General features: G+C 38.9%; 1 protein-coding gene across 1 annotated transcript; it reads right to left on the minus strand.

Annotated features, from left to right (window-relative positions):
* Positions 1-1,533: 1,533 nt before the first annotated feature.
* Positions 1,534-14,608, minus strand: xrcc3 (X-ray repair complementing 3). The gene is made up of 7 exons (XM_080202586.1): positions 14,200-14,608; positions 13,253-13,390; positions 9,854-10,066; positions 8,561-8,715; positions 5,370-5,582; positions 4,482-4,528; positions 1,534-2,468 (listed from the first exon to the last, which is right to left on the minus strand). The coding sequence occupies exons 1-7, from the start codon at positions 14,252-14,254 to the stop codon at positions 2,222-2,224; spliced, it is 1,068 nt and encodes a 355-aa protein (XP_080058712.1). The 5' UTR covers positions 14,255-14,608; the 3' UTR covers positions 1,534-2,221.
* Between the last annotated feature and the right edge of the window lie 132 nt (positions 14,609-14,740).

Here is a 14,740-nt window from a genome sequence, read left to right on the forward strand (position 1 = left end):
ATGACTCTGCTCAATCACATGAAAGTCCCTGGTAGAAGCCAACTTTGAGTTGAGGTTCAGTTGACAAGCTGTCTATACAATGCAACGTGCCACAATCAGCAGTTCATACTTGTGGACTGCTCATCTAAATTCCATTCTCAACTTTTTTATTGTGGGAAAATAGCATGGGTAAATTGAGGAACTACAGGTAAATTCAGTTGGGAAAGACTGCACTATTCAGCAGTGAGATGCAGGTTCTACTGAAACTAGCTACGTCCTCATACGAAGGGATAGTCCAAGGGATGGAGATCAGTTAATGTTACTGACAGGCAGTAGGATAACATTTGACTCATCAGGAATTACAGGGTACAATTGGACATCTACCCACCACTCACCCATATCCCCCAACCACCAAATCCCTAACCTAACTGAAAATAAGTACTTGGAGAAATACTGAGAACAAGGAATCCACCATACGTTGCATGAATATTTCTTACAACTCAACTAGATGACAACTGTAAACTACGAGAACAGAGTCAGATGTCTACAAAACCTTTGCTTTTTTTAAACATACTGGTTACAAGTTGTGAACTTCTACTTTTAGGTTGCTGAGCACACTGGAGTATGACCATGTCAATACATTCCACAGGCCTGATAATATTTTGGAATAAATGCAATTCTAATGCTGTTTTACAAATCTGAAAGTTACATATAAAGATTCAGCTTGAATTGACAAACCCATTACATAGCCTTGTAATCGGCTCCCTTAGTTTTTCATTCAGTACGTGATAGACTGTACCGCGGTAGGACGTAAATATTGAATTTAGGCAACTGTGTATTTTATTAGTGTCAAGTATAGTATATTTCAATAACATCATGGATAATATTAGGGATTTTGTTTATTGAACTTCATACTTGGATCTGATCAAAGATTATACACTGTGTTGCAGACAGTCATTTCTGCCTAATGTTTAAGAAGCAAACTGACCATTCAGGGGGAGCAGAGATCTTTAAGTTGGAATACTGGCTCTAAAGCAGCATAGAATTTATATTTAATCCAAGGGATTCATATGTGGGAAAAAAGAAGTGATCTTAGATTTGTAGCTATGAGTATTCATTCAATATAGGAAATATTTTGCATGTTAACTATAATTTTAATACAAAATCTGCATTGTAGAAACTTTTTTCAGGGACCTATAGAAAGTAAAGTTGCCATATCCCCTTTGAGGGTAAGAGCTAACCATTGGTGATTTAACTTGAGGATCACCACAGCTCAAGCAAGGGACAAGGTTGAGAAGGCAGGCCTTCATGAATAACCTCAGCCAGTACAGGAATTGAATCCACGCTGTTGGCGTCACTCTGAACCATGAACCAGCTGTTTAGCCAACTGAGCTAAACTGACCTCGGGGACCTAGAAGCTCATAAAACACAATGGTCACACGTTTAGTACCATGACTGGCTGTCAACTTAAATTTTTTTAAACCAATTTATATGCTGTGCAGCTGGTATTAAAATAATGATTATAACACTCAGGACTGAACATCTATCACTTAATACTCTGGGAGGAAATTTTTTATTATGAATGTACCAATTCTTTAAAATTGAGCTGATTTTTAAGACCTAGGCCCTGAAATGTTCTCAAGATATCAAAAATATCAGTGCACAAGTGCAATCAAATTAAAAAATCTAAAACTCAATTAGCAAAGTTAGATCTTACATGCACAGAATATTACTCTAGTCAATGAAAACTTGCAGAATGTTGATACAATGTTAATGATCTTTGTTAAAATTTGCTTGTTATTTTGGCTCTGGTACAAAATTCTTAACTGTGCAATGATAAAAATTCATGCAATAAATAAAGTTAGACATTATAAATTTTCTAGACTGCCATAACTATCTATACTGGTTAAAGTTGTTGACAGTTATTTTAAAAACATTTAGTGACTTTAAGACAAGCAGAGGGAATGTTAGGATAGGTTGGACCAGCCAGCTTTTGGAGAACAGTGATTCTATAAAATAAAGGGAAGAATTACAGATACAAAATGTTAATTAGAATAATAATAGCACAAATGGTGAGTGTGTAACTAAGGACCATGTAAATGATTATAAAATGATATTGGAATACTACATTAATTTGGACGTGGATGGTGATTGGCAGTGAAGTCAATACTGGAAATTTGCTTTGAGAAGAATAAATATGTAAGGGAAAGAAACATCGATATAACATTTCTATTGACCTTCATTATATCCGCGCTTCTTTCATTCCCCTTACCCCTTCTTTGCAGATTATATAGTTACAGAATGATTGGGGAAGATGAGGTGCAAAAATTATTTCCATTCTTCTTTGAACAGTCCCAGAGCTGAAGGCATACCCATTGTCACCAGGAAATTTGCCTTCTACGCATAGTTGTGTCCGACTAACCATTAGTCTCATCAAGAGTTGATTGGACCATGTCAAACCCAGAGCTGGTAACACTTTACTTAATGAGCTGCAAAACAATTGAGTAATTTATCAAATATAGCAAAGTAACCAATCATATTTATATAGTTCCTCCTTTCAAGGATTCTGTAAAACTTTCTATAATCGGTGTTGAACAAACAAAATAGATTTCATTTTTCAAATAAAAGTTTCTATAAATCACACAAGTCTGATTTTTCTTCCTTTTCATTTGATTATTTGGACTTTTAAGAGGTCCTGTATTTACAAGGAGCACGAATGATTATTTCTCCCCATAGTTGTGAGAAAATTCTTCATTTTTGCTTCAGTCCTTATTTTGTTGGCTTGTCCATAAACAAGCACAAATGCATGACTTTGTACTTTGTGCCAGTTTATTGATACATACATTTACTCTGGTTCAGAGTTACATTTCTAGTAAAAATATTACATTCCACAGCATATAGGTAAATATGGAGCAATTTTAATTTAAACTTGTGAGTGCTTGTAGCAACATTTTAGTTAAAAATGAGCAGAGTAGATGAGATGTCTAAAAGCGTGACTGAAGGTCCAGATTAAAGGAGGCACTTAAAGGGATATAGCTTAGCAAATCAGATGGTTTAAATGCTATCAGAGAAGTGGGCAAAATGATGGAAAACATGCTCAGTGGCAGAGTAGAGATGTGGTGGAACAGGGGAAGGCAGTCAGGGGCACATACACAGTGTGGACAGAAGACCAAAGTTATTAGAAAGAAATTCATGCAAGGTTTTAGGGCTGAAGACTGTGGAAATTGGAAGCAGCAAAGATACAGAATGATTTGTAAATGAGAACAAAAATTGGGAAATTAATATGCTAAAACCTAGAGAAATTATCAAGGCCCACATCAAATGGTGAGAACTGATACAAAATAGATATGGACACACTGGCTCCACTGAGACAGACAGGAAAGGAATTATACGTGGGCATAGAGTCAATGTTGAAACGCACAGGGAGTTTAAGAAGCAAAACTCACCATCACTACAATCACTCAGAAGATTCTCAGTATTAGAGGCATACAATCCAAATTGAAGTGATAACGATGATTAATTTCTTAACTTGAGTCGAAAAGTGTAATTTTAACTAATTCCTTGAAAGGGAAAAATTCTAAAAATGATATCATTCTAGAAAGTTTAGAAGATGGTGGGATTCTAGTCCTAGAAACAATTACTTTACATTACATAGAAGTTGGCATATAAGTCAACCTTCAAAGCCTTAAAATCCCTCTAAAAACATGGTCGACTTATACACTGAGCACACAAGTGACTGCACAGGGTTGGTGGTCATCGTTTTGAATTTGTCATTGGTTGGCTGGTGGGGAAATAAAGGAATGAAGAACAATCCAAGTGTTTTCCAGGAGGAAGAAATCATCATCAGGCAAGTCACCAAAGGTCATTAGAGTTAAGCCATTTTGAAGTGAAATCAAGAAGCACTATATCATACATAGAAAAGCGGTGTCTCTTTATCCTTTTGTAAAATGGAGACCAGAATTGTACACTGTACACGAGCTGTTGCCCAATCAAGGTTCTATATAACTTAAGTTCCCTCTTTGGAATTTTATCCCTCTATAAAATGAACCTAAAGCTTGTTTACCTGTTTTGCTATTTTTAAAACCATAGAATCTCTACAGTACAGAAGGAGGCCATTCAGCCCATTGAGTCTGTACTGATCATAATCCTACCTATTTCTGTAACCCCACACATTTATCCTGCTAATCTCCCTGACAGTAGAGTCAATTTAACATGGCCAATCAACCTAACCCACATATCTTTGGATTGTAGGAGGAAACTGCAACACCGAGAGGAAACCACGCAGACACAAGGAGAACATGCAAACTCCACACAGTGACCCGAGGGCAGAATTGAACCTGGGTCCCTGGTGCTGTGAAGCAGCAGTGCTAACCACTGTGCCAGCGTGCCACCCAAAATGATTTGTAAATGTGTATCCCGAGATCTATTCTTGCCTCTACTCCATTCCATCACTTACGGTTAATTCTCACATAAATAATACGTAAACAAATGTATACACTTACCCAAAATTACTCTGAGCCACATGAGAGTCATTCATTGCATCTGCTATCTGTAAGAAATGTACAGAAAATCCTTCCAAGTTAATTTTTGTTGTATCACTCTAACCTTTCTTGGTCAATTTTATACCCAATTTACTTCATGGAGTCACCTTGAATGTAAGGGAGGTGATGGAGTTAGTCCAATAAAGCACCAACCCCACCCTTTGGAGGTAAAAAGTTCCGGATTCTGCTCAATATCTCCACTGGACAAGGTCAGGTACTGATTGTTTATCCTTTCACGATTTTTTTTCTCCACCTAAATTATTGGCTCTCTAATACAAAGTCATCAAATCTACAAATTAGGTTTATCTGCTATGATGGATTAATGGAACAGCAGCTAAAGCATGTAATTTTTGTTTTTAAATCATTGAAATAACTATCGTGGTATCAGAGCTAAGCAGAGTGTAATCACATACTTTTACCTACACATAAAATCTACATCTAAAAATGTAATACAAACGGCAATAAATTTTAGAATCCTGGAACATTTTCTGTAACACAAACATTTGTGTGCATTAACAGTCTATTGTCTTGTATATTTAGTGTTGATATTACTTTTTAAATTTCATTTAAGCTGTTGGAGTCACATGTCAAAGCTGTCATTTATTGTCCAGAGAAGGTTCTTTAAGCATTGCAGTCTGGGTCATTTGCAAGACTGTTTTAGGATCTTGAATCGTAACAATATAAAACAGGCAATATATGTCCAAGTCAGCATGATTTGTGACTTGGAAGTGATGGTGATCTTGTGCACCTTGCCCTTCAGACAGTGGAGATTGGAGGTGCAAGAATACCAAAGTGCATATGTGCAAGTGTTTAAACACTAACGTACATTAAGTATCAGGAAAATATTACCTGATTGACACAGATGATGGGGCTGCTGAACCGATGGCTGAGATGATGGAGCATGGCTCCAACTTTCTGGAGGCATTTTGCCTTGGCAATGGAATCGCTGGCTCCAAATTCACATCTGAATAAAGCTGCAACTGAATCAATCACCACCAGGCGTATCAAGCCTCGTGACAATAATATCGGTAATCTTTTGCTAATGCAGTGATTTAAGGATTCCTGTCAAAAAACAAAGTATACAAAATATTATTAATAAATCACTTTTTAACGTGCATATCAAAAGTATTACATTAATCACAATATATACATTCTCAGATGCAGGAACACCATCCTAAGTAGTCATTTTGTATCCAATTAATTAAGAGATTTACTACAGAGTACGAGTTCTTATGACCTTTTCCTACACCAATTTCAACTGCCCCAATACAAACAAAGAAGATTTCAGTGAATCAAGATACTGAGGGGCTGTTTCCCCATGTGGGAGCGTTTGGGACCAGAGGGCATAATCTCAGAGAAAGAAAGAGATGAAGACGAGTTTTTTCTTTCAAATTAATCTGTAGAAATCTTTACTGCAGAGAGTTAAGTATATTCAAGGCTGAGATAGATTTTTAAATCAGTGAAGGAATCAAGGCTTAAGGGGATAGGCAAGAAAGTGGAGTTAAGGATTATATCAGATCAGTCATGATCTCATTGAATGGCAGAGCAGACTTGATGGGCCAAATGGCCTACTTCCGCTCCTATGCCTTATAGTCATGGTGTAGGGACAAAAAAAAGATCTTAATGCTGCAATTATATTCAAAATGTTTACAGAAAATGTAGAACAAGGTCATTCCAGCCAAAAGCAAGCAATTTCACTTTAGCAATAATGAAGTTTGGAGGCAGACAGCAAGAATAATGTTAGAGGTTTGGGCCAGTCACACCAAGATAAATTAGAAGCCTCTGCAGCATGCACAAAGATAAAAATGTGACTGACACAAGATGTGCCTGTTTTTGAACGAACCTGTATGGATTGTTAGATCGAAATTTAAACAATGACTGTGTATATGCGAAACATGATATAAATACGTGCAGTTTTCCTGTAAACATCAGAATCTGCTTCAGAGATCTTTCTCTGAAGTAATGCTCTCCCTGCATATGCTTGAATAAAGTGATCGTAACCTGTTCTGAGTCTCCTGTGGTTAGTTCTAAGCAATTAGTGATAACAGTACGCCCACAATGCTGTTAGGGAGAGGGTTCCAGGATTTTGACCTACTGACAGTGAAAGAATGGCAATATATTTCCAAATCAGGATGGCGAGTGACTTGGAGGGGAACTTCCACGTGGTGGTGTTCCCAGGTATCTGCTGCCCTTATCCTTTTAGATGGCAGTGTTCAGGGGTTTGCAAGGTGTTGCCTAAGGAACCTTGGTGAGTTCCTGCAGTGTAACTTACAGATGATACATACAGCTGCCATTGTTTGTTGGTGGTGGAGGATTGACTGTTTATGGGAGAGCTACCAATCAAGTGGGCTCCTTTGTCCTGGATGGTGTCAAGCTTAAGTGTTGGAGCTGCACTCATTCAGGCACGTGGAGAGCATTCCATTACACTCCTGACTTCTGTCTTGTAGATGATTTGATTTTGGACAGGCTTTGGGTAGTCATGAAGTGAATTACTCGCCACTGGATTCCTAGCCTTTGACCTGCTGTGGTAGCCACAGTTATATGGCTGGTTCAGTTCAGTTCAGTTCCTGGTCAATGATAACCCCAGGATGTTGATAGTGCGGGATTCAGTGATGGTAATGCCATTGAATGTGTATATGTGCTTTCTGCAAGTAACAGAATCTTGTGTATCAATGTAAGTAGCTTCCAGTACATGCAAATATATCAAACTACAAACTCAACTGAATCTTTGATGGGTTATCCATATAATTTTTAGGCACACAAGGTATTAGCAAATGTTGTTCAATTGCAAAATCACAGCTAATGTTGGACTGTTTGATGAACGACACCTAATCTCCTACCCTGTGCAATTTCTGATATGTTAGCTGTCATTAAATCTATGACGGCATGTAATAATTTCCTTGCATGTCTTAATGGGCTCCATCCTGCACTTATATTCACCTTTGAAATGGAACAATCAAACGAACTCCCTTTTTTGGGCAGATTAGCTGAGAAATTTGCCAGCACGTTCTCTGCCACAGTCTACCACAAGCTTACCTTCACTGGTCAATGCACACGTAGGATTCTTCAAGTTCTACACACTATAAGATTGACCTTGTAGGCAACCTCTTAAGACCTGAGCCATTTATTGACCATGCAAGCTTAATGCTGAAATTGAGCGCTGCAAAGACATCCTTCAGGATAACAGCTACCCTAAAGGAGATTATTTTGTGCTACATATTGTGCAAACTCATGAACAAACCTAAGGCTGTCACTTTCAGCCCTGGAAAGTGCCCAGTCTACCTCAGATTGCCCTGGACGATCAAGGTATCTCAAAAATTAGAGCAACAGGTAAAGCCAGCTTTTTCATGCTTTTATTATACAGTAGCAACACAAGTGGTATTCACCACTAATAGGATGCTGCTGAGGAGCCAAAAAGATATGCTGCCTATCACACAAATGTGTAATGTGGCATATGAATGTCACGTGTGATGCTGGGTATGTAGGCTGTATCATATCAAACAGCATGTCCCTTACGCTGTTCACAACAAAGTACAGATCATATTTAATCAGCCTGTGTTTGCAAAACGCAGAGTCCAAAGTTAGATGTGATTTCACAATTGGACATCTGATTAGGAAAAAAACCCTCAGTATGCCAAAAGTTGTGCTGACAACCAACATCACTTGGGATCACAGTGTGGCACATTTGGATGTAATGGAAGCTGCTTATGCAAATACACAAGGTCCTGTTCTTTGCAGACAGAAAGAATATGTTCATGCATTGCACCTGTACAGTTAAACAAAATAAATGATAGCTTTTCACTGGTTTACGGCACAGCCTTGTTTAAATCTCAAACAATGCTGGGCAGTCAGCTATCAGTCATCATCAAATGGTGCATTTTCCAAGGCAATGCCTTTATCAACATTAGTTGTGATTCTGCAATTGCAAAACATTAGCTACATAATCCTCTGCGTGCTAAAAAGTACACTGACATTATGCTGGGCATTTTTTGTACATGGAAAATATTGCAGGTAAAGAAATTACTCGATGTTAAACTCACCACATCTGCAACATGTTCAATAAAGATGTTGTTACCAAACTTAATGTCATTGACAATATCAGCAGGCACATCAGATCGTAACATGGACTGAAGGGCAATCAATTGCTGTAAACGTTTATTTGGAAAAGTATCCTCTGTACAAATATACACAGCTCCTAAAAAGATAAGATGTTCAAACAGATAAAAAGAGGTGATTGGGGGGAAAAGTAAACTACTGAACATTTTTCAAAACTCCCAAATAACAAGAAAAATAAAAGCAAAAGTTGAAGAGAAAAAACTGTCAAACTCACACAACTCATTTTATTTGCTGAAATAACTCTTATAAAATATGTAGCACAAACTATTATAATCATTTTCAATACTCTGATCAACGGCACTCAAGAGCTTTGTGCTCGTAACATCAGAGGAAGTGGTAATACATTTCTTGTATTTTCTCATTGGTTAATATTTGAAGAGAAAGGAGAAAAATATTTTAAAAAAAACAGTAAAAAAGCACTCTTATTTAGGGAAAAAAGTTGACAATTTTTCAATTTTAAAGTACCTCAAGTTTAAATCCCTTAACTCACTGAGCCTCTTCAAAGGTCTGCTGTTATTTGTACAATACATGATAGGTTGCACTGACAGACCAGGTGTCACATTTTGGGTATTTGAAAGCAAAAGTGCCAAAGGAGAGGATTGAGGTGAGGTGGAAAGCAAAGTTTGCATTATCTTGGCTGGTTGTATAGTAATCACAATCCTCATGCCTCATAATAGGATTAATCAAATTTTTAGCCCATTTTAGCTTTGACAAAGAGTCATTTGGACTCAAAATGTCAGCTCTTTTCTCTCCTTACAGAAGCTGCCAGACCTGCTGAGATTTTCCACCATTTTCTCTTTTGGTTTCAGATTCCAGCGTCCACAGTAATTTGCTATTATCCCATTATGATTGATATTGTGCCAATACCTGCACATCAAAACACAATTAATTGGGCATTTTGAAGATGTGAAATTAACTTCCTAAAAATTTCTGTTACTCTGAACAACTTTGTTCCCCTCTTTTTTATTATACATTTATGGGATGTGGGCATTGTTTGCTAGGCCAGTTTTTATTGCCCATACCCATTTTCCCTTTAAAGTAGTGGTGATTGAGCTACCTTCTTAAATCACTGCAGTCCATGTGGTGTAGGAACACCCACAGCTATTAGAGAGGGAATGTTCCAGAAAGATTTACTTTCCTTAGCTTCTCTTCATATCTCATTGATCTTACTCCTCATATAAGACTGAATAAAGCACGTTGCCAAATGTTTTTTTTACCTGCTTCTTGCCCACCATAGCTACTTGGGAACTGAACTGACAGACACAGCTGCATACAGATTTGTGTCTTCCCTGCTGAACTCTCACCAACAATCTCAGTAATTCCCATTAATGGAATTCCACCTCCAAGAAGTAAATCCAATACTGGGCAACCCATGCTAAGTTTTCGGTTCTGGGTTGGAAAAGGACATTCTTCGTTATATATCTGGAGAGCTGAGGAAGACAACAGACAAAAAAAAGTTTACATATTGTACATGGAAATTTTAATTTCAAATACTTAAATATTTATTGAAAACAAAAGCTTAAGCATAATTTACAGTTCAGAGTGAGTACACATATCTGTCTTAAGACTTTGAATTTAAAAAGGGCACAGACATTGCAATATTTTAATTTTGTTCTCACTCCATATCATAATTCGAAGCCTTTCCTTGTTAATTATATTCCCTTATCATATTAGGATAGGCAGGAAAAAACAGACAGTGTATTGGTTAATGTCACATTCCACATTATCACCAGAAGGTGTCAAGGCTTAAAAATAAATCAACTTATCAGTTAACATTCCCTCCCTGAGTCTTCCCGATCACTCATTTGAGAAAGGACAGACGTTTATTTAAGGAAAGAAGTAACTCGCTTATGAAATCAGGAAGACACTATATCTAAATTGCAAATGTAAACCACTCTGCAGTGCCAATTATCAATATGTTCATCTGCAATTAACCCTTGCCTGCTCGGTTGATGATATATAATCTATTTACTCAACTTCACATCTCCAGATTCAGCAAGTGGCTGCTTTTCTGATAACCACCCACTTCTCTCTTGCACAGGAATCCAAGTTCCTCAAGGAGTATGCGATAATCCCAGTCTATACCTATTTGACAAACCTTGGTGACACCTTGTCCCAAAGGAGCTAATCAACTGATGATACCGAGTGTCCATTCCACAAACCCACTACTGTATAAAAGAAATCTCATGTTTTATCCATGATTTTGTTTCCTTCCTCATTTTCTTGCTTCTGCCTCACATTTTCTTTCTTTGGTCTTCAAGATGCTGATTCCATAAGGGTACAATTACAAGGGAACAGACTGCCCACCACTATCACTCACACCCAGTGACTGTTCTTAATGCATGATCCAACAGTGATTTTCAGGAGCCTGTTGAACCACAAGAACCAATAAAGCTGAGCCCAACTCATTTCTCATCTGATATCAAAAGAACATAAGAACTCAAGAGTAAGCGATCTGGCCCATCGAGCCTGCCCCGCCATTCAGTAAGATCATGGCTCATCTTTTTGTGGACTCAGCTACACTTACCCACCCACTCACCATTTACCATTCAAAAATTTCATCTCTCCTTGCTTTAAAAGCATTCAATGAGGTAGCCTCGACTGCTTCACCAGGCAGGGAATTCCACAGATTCACAACCCTTTGGATGAAGCGATCATATAGTGATTCATTAGAAAACAAACAAGATTTGCCCTGCCTTGCTTGGGTGCAAATGGATTAATTGCAGCACATTAACAGCTACATCAGCAGAGACTAACAGCACTGAGTGCTGCCTAGGGATTGAACCTTATACGTATAGCTCAATATGTCACAGACATATGTATTTACATTCTCCAAGCCTTCCTAAATTTTGTGTTCTCATCTTCAGGATGACCATCTATTTCTATTTACAAATATAATCCAAGTGTCATAGCATTGTAAACTTAAATTATAATTCCCTCAATCTTTTGTCTTCCAATTAAAATCAACTTAATAACTTGTAACCAAACTGTGGAATGGCCATTGTCAATATTTTCTGTATTAAGGCACATTTATAAAGTGTGGAACAGAAATTATATTTGCACTATAGTCAAGCTCCACAAAGTTTAATACTTATCAATTTTTAATTGTAACAAATTTTGGAAGATTCAAGCTAAAATATCATGTACATAGCCTGTTCATCCAAAATATTTAATTTAAGCCTAAACTGCACTGAACTTCAAAAGATTATAAGAACATAAGAAATAGGAGCAGGAGTAGGCCACCTAACCCTTCGAGCCTGCCCTGCCATTCAATAAGATCATGGCTGATCTGAAGTGGCTCAGTTCCACTTTCCCGCTTTCTCCCCATAACCCTTAATTCCCTTGTCTACCAAAAACCTATCTACCCGTGTCTTAAATATATTTAGCGAGGTAGCCTCCATCACTTCAACGGGCAGAGAGTTCCAGAGATTCACCACCCTTTGAGTGAAGAAGTTCCTCCTCAACTCTGTTCTAAACTGCCCCCGCCCCCCCCTTATCTTGAGACTGTGCCCTCTAGTCCTGCTGTCCTTTCTGAGCAGGAAGAATCTCTCTACATTTTTCAGAGTCCTCATTAAAGGAAGACAATAAAGGTGCTGGTGCACTCAGCTCCAGCTGGAGGCACCTCTTGGGAGACATCGCCAAGGGGTACCTGGACATGAACAGGAGGCCAAGGAAGAGTGACCCAGCAAGTGGAGGCAACTTGGCACACTGAGGGTTTATCGTCAGGCAATCCTGCGATTATCCAGAGACCTCGTATATCACATATATCGTATTCTTTGTGAAGACCTGATGCCATGTGAGGTTGGAGGCTTCCCCCCTGCTAGTGGCCTTGAAGGCAACAGCAGCATTTAATTTCTTTGCGTTTGGATGTGTACAGGGATCAACAGGGGAACTGTGCGGCATCTCTGTCTGTTATCCATAACTTCCTTCCTCAAAAATCCCTTGTTTTGGATAGCTATTTGTACCAACACATAGCTGGCTCGTACTAAAGCAGAAAGTGTGCATTGACATATGGTTAACATAGAAAAATCAACACCTTATAATACAGGTCAGGCATGAACAGAAGATTTTCTACTGCTATAGTGCGATTTTCAGAAACCTTGTTTTGATTGCACAATGGATACACACTTTCTCAAGCAAGACTGCAGCCTTGGGTGGTTAATGTTTTCCTCTTTTCCATTTAGCCATATTCTATCCTCATTAAATTCTCGACTTGCAGCAACTGTGGTTGTACTTTTTAACTGATCTTGGTGTAGTGTTACACTTAGTGAGGAGTTAATTGGCAAAATCAGCTCTTCATCTCGTTTTCCCCAGTATTTAATGACAGCAATGTTGACAGGAGCTGCGCAGTTCACCAGCGCCATTCTCTTATCCTCCTTTTCTTCTCTACCCTATCCATCCCTTTCATTATCTTATACGTCTCTAATAAGATCCCCCCTCATCCTTCTAAACTCAAACGAGTACAGACCCAGTCTATTTAGATGTCTATAAGACATCAACATGTCAGTTTTATAAAGATGTGCAAATTATTTGTTTATAAGATGATTTCAAATGTTACGTTGATACACGATTCCTGAACTTGCAGTGATTTATGTCACATTCTGCTTTTTACGCACCTGTTACCACTGGATCACTCTTGATGACTGCTGCAACAGTTTTATGCAAATACTGCACATCAGAACTGGATAGTTTAGTGAGTCTCTGTAGATCTGGTCCCGAAAGGCACAATATCTCTTTTATTGATTGGATGTTCGCTATGAGAAACAAAAGTGGAGAGTCTTGCATTACTCAGTGACAAACTGGAACAGAGACTGCCACTTGTATTGGCATTTGAGCAACATACATTTTATGTGGCTGCAGATTCTGTACACAATAAATAATGGGCAGCTGACAGTAAACCTTCTATTAAAATAATTTAAACTTTTTATTCAATGAAAACAGTGAAAATGCTTATCAATAAAACATATATCCAAATCACATTATTTATCAACATAGATATGCAAATATTAGGTAACACAATTTATTTTCCTTTCCAATTTTCTCTGAAGTCTCTCCAAACTAATAACTGACAATGGGGACTTCCAGTAGATAGCCTTCATCCTCACACTGCTTCAGGTGAAGATGGATTCCCCGTCATTGTCTGTACAGAATCTGCATGTTCTTCTTGTGTCTGCATGGGTTTCCTCCAGGTGCTCTGGTTTTCTTCCACAGTACAAAAGATGTGCTAGTTAGGCACATTGGCTATGCTAAATTCTCTCTCAGTGTACCCGAACAGACACCGGAGTGTGGCAACTAGATTGTCACAATAACTTCATTACAGTGTTCACGTAAGCCTACTTGTGACACTAATACACTCTGTACTCAGAGGTGCTTCCACAGAATTTGTTTCCTATTGAACACTCTGCAGGCCACTGCTCTTGGGTGATTTCCTCCCCCTTAGTTCTGCTCTGTCCTGACTTTTAAACCTCCAACATTAGCTGCTATGACCTCCCTCCCCTTCGCCATTACTACCCGACCCTGCTGAATACTCCCAGTATCCAGCTTAAATTACTCACAAACTCACCTCGCTTTACAGCGGCCACCACTTTAGGATTCAGGTCCAACTGAGCCCAGTCCATTTTGGGCTCGACAACCTGACCCTCCTCTCTCTCTCTCACACACACACGCCACTCAGCCCATCGACAAGCAAGCTGCTGGCGGGAAGAGTGAGAGCGCGAGGCGGGTCACAGGTCACAACGGCCCACCGCAGCCCCGCCTCTCCTTCAGTCAGCCTGTTACTGAGGGAAAGTTAACGGTTTATAACATCCTGCTGCTGAGAAAAACAATCGCGCGTCTTCATCATTGACTACACCCCGGTGAGATACTTCCCCATTCTCATCGTGTCCGGATGTTTATTTCGCCCTGGTTTTAACCAGTTGTTGATGGTGTTGTTATCATTGAAGCCACCCTGCATTCCCAGACCCGCTCACCATCCCCGGGGGCGGCGCTGGGGGGGGGGGGGCGGGGAAGGGTGCTATAGATAAAGGCGATTGGCTGAAGTGCTCTTGTAGAATCGTGATTGGTGCAGGTGCCTGCTCTACCCAACTGCCATTAGCTAATTTACT

Source organism: Carcharhinus amblyrhynchos, chromosome 14 (genome assembly GCF_965287045.1).
Source record: "Carcharhinus amblyrhynchos chromosome 14, sCarAmb.v2.hapA, whole genome shotgun sequence".
Classification (NCBI taxonomy): domain Eukaryota; kingdom Metazoa; phylum Chordata; class Chondrichthyes; order Carcharhiniformes; family Carcharhinidae; genus Carcharhinus; species Carcharhinus amblyrhynchos.

Bases quoted from the DNA above. Each gene is read 5' to 3' on its own strand.
- xrcc3 (XM_080202586.1), bottom strand. From the start codon at position 14,254: ATGGACTGGGCTCAGTTGGACCTGAATCCTAAAGTGGTGGCCGCTGTA. The intron at 13,391-14,199 runs GTGAGTTTGTGA...TGTTTCTCATAG, and splicing joins GGTGGCCGCTGTAAAGCGAG to CGAACATCCAATCAATAAAA. The intron at 8,716-9,853 runs GTAAAAAAAACA...TTATCTTTTTAG, and splicing joins CTATGGTGGGCAAGAAGCAG to GAGCTGTGTATATTTGTACA.